At 38.0% G+C, this 6,576-nt stretch overlaps 1 protein-coding gene across 1 annotated transcript in view; it reads right to left on the reverse strand.

Annotated features, from left to right (window-relative positions):
- Window positions 1-253: 253 nt before the first annotated feature.
- Window positions 254-6,576, reverse strand: part of LOC122449356 (olfactory receptor 5W2-like) — a 9,341-nt gene continuing 3,018 nt past the window's right edge. The window contains exon 2 of the mRNA XM_043480870.1: window positions 254-1,170. Coding sequence (XP_043336805.1) covers window positions 254-1,170 — 917 coding nt within the window. The remainder of the gene's footprint in view (window positions 1,171-6,576) is intronic.

A 6,576-nucleotide genomic window follows, 5' to 3' on the forward strand; every position in this document is an offset into this window, starting at 1 on the left:
ACAAAAGTAGAAAATTCTGGAAAGTTTTCATCAAAGGGAAAGTGCCATATGCAAATTCTTGATACATGAAGTATGCAATATTTCAGAACTAAAATATTTCTAAAACTTAGACTTAATAACAACAAATTCTCATCTGAACTATTTAAGACAACTTTGTTTCTCTTGCATCACACAGTATAAGTTTATAAAAACAAAAACCACAATATGTGTGTACTTGTGACCATAAGAGTGTGTGAAATATAAACCTTTAAAATCATATGTAAAGTTTTAGTTTTTCCAGGGCCTGTTTCACATCCTTGTTCCTTAGGCTGTAAATCAGAGGGTTTAACATGGGAATCACGAGGGTGTAAAACAACGAGGACATTTTGTGTTCATCTAGAGAGTAGGATGAACTCGGCCTGAAATACATGAAAAATACAGTTCCCTGGAAAATTGCCACAGCAGTTAGGTGGGAGGCGCAGGTGGAGAAAGCTTTGAACCTCCCTTCAGCAGAGTGGATCTTCAAGACTGATAGGATGATATAACAATAAGAGACAAGGACTCCTGAAATGGAGGTCAGTTCAACACAGCCAAAAAAAATGAATAATGCCAATTCATTGACCCGTGTATCAGAGCAGGAAAGGGAGAGAAGTGGAGGTAAGTCACAAAAAAAGTGGTTAATCACATTTGACCCACAGAAACATAAGCGGAATGCTAATGCCGTGTGTATCAAAGTATCTGTCATTCCCAGCAGGTAAACCCCCACCATGAGCAGGGAGCACAGCCTGCTGGACATGCTGACCGCATAGAGCAAGGGGCTGCTGACGGCCTTGTACCGGTCATAGGCCATCACTGCCAGCAGGAGACACTCACAGTCTATAAAGCTAGAGAAGACCAAAAATTGCAGCGCACAGCCATAGAAGGAGATTGATCTCTTTTTGGCTAAAAGGTCCAACAGCATCTTGGGGCCAATAGCTGTGGAATAGCAGAGGTCACAGAAGGAGAGGTGGCTGAGGAAAAAGTACATGGGTGTGTGAAGCTGGGGATCCATCCTAATTAAAATAATCATTCCAAGATTTGCCAAAAGGTTAATGAGATAGATAATAAAAAACATAATAAATAAGATCATCTTAACTTCAGGCTTATCCGTAATTCCCCACAATATGAACTCAGTTAAGGATGAGCAATTTCCTCTTTTCATTGTTCTGTCTTCTTGTCTAAACTTTTGAGGAAATGAACAAGAAAATGATACACGTAAGGGAACCACCTCGGGGCATTCACAAAATATCTGCAGGGAAGAAGACAATTATTTCTGCAATAGTCTTTTTAAAATATGTTCAGCCTGGTGTTTTTAACATCAGTGTTTTTTGCACACTATTTTGAAGATGTGATGAGATATCAATTCATCCAAATATCCTTCTTGATACAAGGAAGGTAGCGCTCAGAGAAACTGAAGAGCTCATGACAGCAACCAGTCAATCCTAAAGGATGCCGGCCCTGCTTATTCATTGGAAGGACCGACTGATGCTGAAGCTGAAGCTCCAATACTTTGGCCACCTGTTGCAAAGAACCAACTCGTTAGAAAAGATCCTATTGCTGGGAAAGATGGAAGGCAAAAGAAGAGGCAGCAGAAGATGCGATGGTTAGATCGCATCACCAACTCAGCTGACATAGATTTGAACAAACTCTAAGAGACAGTGAAGGACAAGGAAGCCGAGTGCTACAGTCCATGGGGTCACAAAGAGTCAGATGTGACTTAGTGACGGCACAACAACAACATAGACAGTAACAGACCTCAGAAATTACGTCTGGATTTACACAGAAGTTTCTCAACTGCCTAGCTCGGATATTTTTATTATTATCAGAGTGATAGCAATACCTCTTTAAAGAATGCCCGTTGATCAAGTCATTTTCTGAGTGTGTGCCGGCATGCGTGCCCTGACGCTAAACTCTGTTTGATTTGTTGCATCCTCATGGACTGCAGCCCTCCAGGCTCCCTGTCCACGGGATTTTCCAGGCAAGATTCTCATCCCATGGGGAAGGAAGCCTGGTGAGCTGCAGTTCATGAGGTCGCAACGAGTGAGACAGGACTTAGCGACAGAGCAAACACTCAGAAAATGACTAAGTCAGTGGGCATTCTTTAAGGAGGGATTGCTATCTACCTGATAATAATAAAAATATCCAAGATAGATAGCTGAGAAACTTCTATTTCTAGATGTTGTTCCTAACTTAACTACTGCCATAAGCTCTTTAATTTCTCTGAGCACTGTACCTTTGTATTGAGAAGGATATTTAGATGAATTGACATCTCGTTACATTGCCAAGGCAGTGTGGAAAAAAACACTGATGCTAGAGACAGCAGGCTGAAAGCATATGGATAACCATTTACTATGCTGGACAAGTTCCTTGGATACAAACATTTATTTTCATCATCATATGGCACATAAAACATAATTTAAAATATTAATTATTAGTTTTACAATCTATTAGTACACCATACACTGATAACAATGAAAATAATTGTTATTGATCCTAGTCTTTAGTGAGACGTGAAATAAGTAACATTGAAACCTTTCTCTAAAAATCCATCACTGCTTTGCCACATGACTTATTATCTATTTATAGAGTTTCTGCTGCCAAAGGAGGAGTCTCTTGAACAAAGAAAAATGCTAAACTGAAGTGTAAACCACAGAATCTAACACCTACTATTGCATCTCTTTAGATTTTAATGGACTTTTGTATTATAAGAGTGGAAATAGGTTTAGGGACAATAAATGCCTCTGTGACACATAGGTTTCTCTGTCTAATATGTATGCATTATGCGTCTGTCATACATTCACATGCAGATTACATGTCTCCGATGTATATGAGAACAGTGCGTGTGTAAGGAATTCTTTCTTTTGACCTTAGTAGCTATGGGGCTTCACATGAAGATGAATGTGCACATTTTAATTTTTAAATTCACTCGTTCATTATATTTTAAATAAAAGAGAACAAATCCATCAAGCCCCCTTTAAATTCACCTATATGCTACTCTGATTATAAAAGGAGTAATATCTTTCCTATAAACCAGAATCAAAATAAATTAATTTAATAGTTATATTATGGATATTAACAAGCACAGAATCTGCCAGCTCTGAGAGGAAAATATTGTTCCTGATCATTAAATTACAGAATGTATTCAACTGAGTAAACAGGTATAAAATGTTTTATTTATAAATTGATTTTCCTCCAAATGGGAATGTTTTTGTCCTATGCTCTTTAAATCAGGACCTCAAAACTTACCTGAGATGAGCTGGTCTTAGGTAGCTGAGCAGTAAGCAGATAGCATTTTATTTTACCAGGTACTTTGGGACTTTAATCCCTGGGCCACTGCCTCTGGGTATTGGTGTTGTACAAACATGTCATTAATTATATTTCTGCTTCTGCATATTGGCTCATGATTTCAGGGACAAATTTAACACAGGATGACCTTGTATACATCAATATTGTTACTAAATTAATCTAGCAAAAGGGGGGCTTCCCTCATAGCTCAGTTTGGTAAAGAATCTGCCTGCAATACAGGAGACCTGGGTTTGATTCCTGGGTTGGGAAGATCTCTGGAGAAGGAAATGGCAACCCACTCCAGTACTCTTGTCTGGAAAATCCCGTGGACAGAGGAGGCTGGCAAGCTACAGTCCAAGGGGTCCCAGGGGTTGTAAACGACTTAGTGACTAAACCACCACCACCAAGGATGAAGCAATGTGAGCTAATATAAAGAGAAATGTTTCCATAATATATGAAGAAAATATTTAAAATATTTAGAAACCTTGTATATATGACAAAGAACTTGTATCCAAAATATATGAACTTTAATCAATAGTAAAAAAATAAAAAACAAACAAAAAAAGTGAGCAAAAAAAAAAAAAAAAAACTTGAACAAATACTCAACAAGATAACAAATAAGCAAGAGGTTAATGCTTAAGAATTTCATTCTTATGTGAATCAGTAGGTATTAAGGCAATGGCAATAAAGCCACAATAAGATAAGATGACCTAAATGTTAATGGACTGAAATTAAATACTGATCATAACTAATTTTCTGTTTCATCTGAATTCTCATTTGTGAAATACACAGGATTTCTTATCGGTTTGGGTGTTTTCTCAGTTCTTTTCAATTTTTTTGTTTGTTTTTCTACTTTTTTCCTTATAAATCTGAGAAATTATTTATGCTAAAATCCATAAATGTAGTACATATATAATTTTGTAAAAGTGATTCTTAATGTCAATTTTTAAAAATGCCTTTGTATATGTCATTGTCATTCTTGCCTATGAGGAGCTCAACACTAAAATGTCACCTGTAACCTGTGGAGATATCATTGAGGCAAATCTCAAACCACAATATAATTGCTAATAATTTTCCACTAAAATTAAGAAGGGCTCCCAGGTGGCTCAGTGGTAAAGAATGCAACTACCAATGCAAGAGACTCAGGAGACATATGTTCGATCCCTGGGTCAGGAAGACCCCCAGAGGAAGAAATGGCACCCCACTCCAGTATTCTTGCCTGGAAAATTCCATGGACAGAGGAGCCTGGCAGGTTACAATCCAGGGGTTGCAAAGAGTGGGACATGACTGAGCATGCACACACACACATACACACACACAAAATCAAGAAACTGTTTCAAAAATGTTTTCCTATCATTATTTACTTCTCTGTTACATGTATGGTGTATGTGCAGTTGTTCTCAATCCCCTAATTCTACTCCTATCTAAATTAATTTTTCCCTCAGGTACATCCCTGTCTTCAGGGATGCAAAAATCCCTTGGGTTATATTTTGTTCAGCCAGAAGCAAGTGTTAATTTTTTAACAGGCCTGCTCCTCAAAAACATGTGGACTAACATTCTTTCTATCTTCCCCCATATAACAATTTAAACCCCAATTTGGGTAGCTACATTATTAATTGCAAGGTGGGTAACCTAAAATAGTTCCCAATGGGATTGGTGCTTCATTAAAAATGGAGATTTTAAGTAATCAAAAAGCTTCTTAAGGAGAAAATGTATGCTTCAGATACAAATGAGGGGAAAAATGGTCATTATTTAGGTTTTTCCTGGTGCCTCTGCTGACATGAAAACAATTTTATGTCAGCAAACACTACCCAAAGATGACCTTTTTCAGAATATAATGGTCAGTTCCTCCAACCTTGAGTAGAATGACAGAGAGCTCACTGCATGGTCCAGTTCAAAGTCCAGGAGTGCTCCCTGCTGCTGAGAGAGTGACCGGGAGGGTCAGGGGGTGGACGAATGCAGTGCTGTCCTACAAGCAAGGCAGCGCTTTCACTGATAGGGAGATGGAGGATGTCCTGAGATGCTCTGGTGATTACGCTCCACCTCAGTTTCATTGTTGTAGCCGCGCGTTCCGGAAACAAACTCACTCAGAAGGACAATGCAGATCGTGGAGGGCAGTTTATTACACCGGCCGGCCCAAGGCAGAGTCTGCTCCTAGCCAAGGACCCTGACCAGCACTTGTGAAAATCTTTTGTACCCCATGTGTACGTGTCCAAACCCACCAGCCCAAATTCCTTGAGACTTACATAAACTAAGGAACGGTAAATACAATCCCGATAACCCCATCATTCATGTGCCATGTGCTCAGACAGTTAAACAATTAGCCAATAATCAATAAGCCCAAGGTCACACTTTGATAGGTACAGAAAAATGTATGGCTTGTCTGGAGGAAGGGGTGATTAGTGTATGTGTTCTCTTAGGCACGGAGTAACCTGGATACGATCTTCAAGGTTCCCCTGTCCGGGGTGGGGGTGTCTTATCCTTCTGTTGTCATTTCCATAGACATTAAACTCAGAGTTCAGAGTCCATTGGAGAGGTGGCCGAGCATGATCAGCATGGACAGGCCTAAGATGGAGTCCAGGCCCTATGAATTCCTTCTTCATCATAAATCTATATGAACAATCATTTTATATAAGAAAATTTTAGACTTAAAAATAAATTTTTTTTACAATCTCATAGAGAAAAAAAATAAAGAGGATGATTTTAAAGTATAATATACATACAGAAAAATTTCTATCTAAAAATGTAGACTGCAAAAAAATCTTTCAAAAATAGAAAGATTCTTGCACCCAGAACCAAATAAAAAAAAAAACAAAACAAAAAAATTACTAGAGTCTCAGAAACTGTCCCTACATCCATCAGAAATTGATTTTCCATATGATATGAGAGTTTGCTTATTTTTAAGTTACATAGTAGTGAGATCATACAGATTTTACACTGTTATGTCTGACATTTTTCACTCAAGATTGTGTTTGTGAAGTTTTCCCATGCTCTTGTATGAAGTTATTCTTTCTCATTGCTGTGTACTTTTCTAGCATACAAACTTATCATAAACTCATTTGTCTAATCTAAAGCAGGAGTCAGTAAACTTGACCTGTTAAGTTTTACTGGAGCTGTGACACACCATTTATTCATGTATTATGGATGGCTGCGTTTGTGATAGAGGACAAAACAGTTTAGATGTACCAAGATTTTATGGTCTGCAAACCCTAAAATATACACTATTAAATACTTTCAGAAAAGTATGTCAAGTCTTGATCTAATGTGTTAAAA

Source organism: Cervus canadensis, chromosome 11 (assembly GCF_019320065.1).
Source record: "Cervus canadensis isolate Bull #8, Minnesota chromosome 11, ASM1932006v1, whole genome shotgun sequence".
Taxonomy (NCBI): Eukaryota; Metazoa; Chordata; class Mammalia; order Artiodactyla; family Cervidae; genus Cervus; species Cervus canadensis.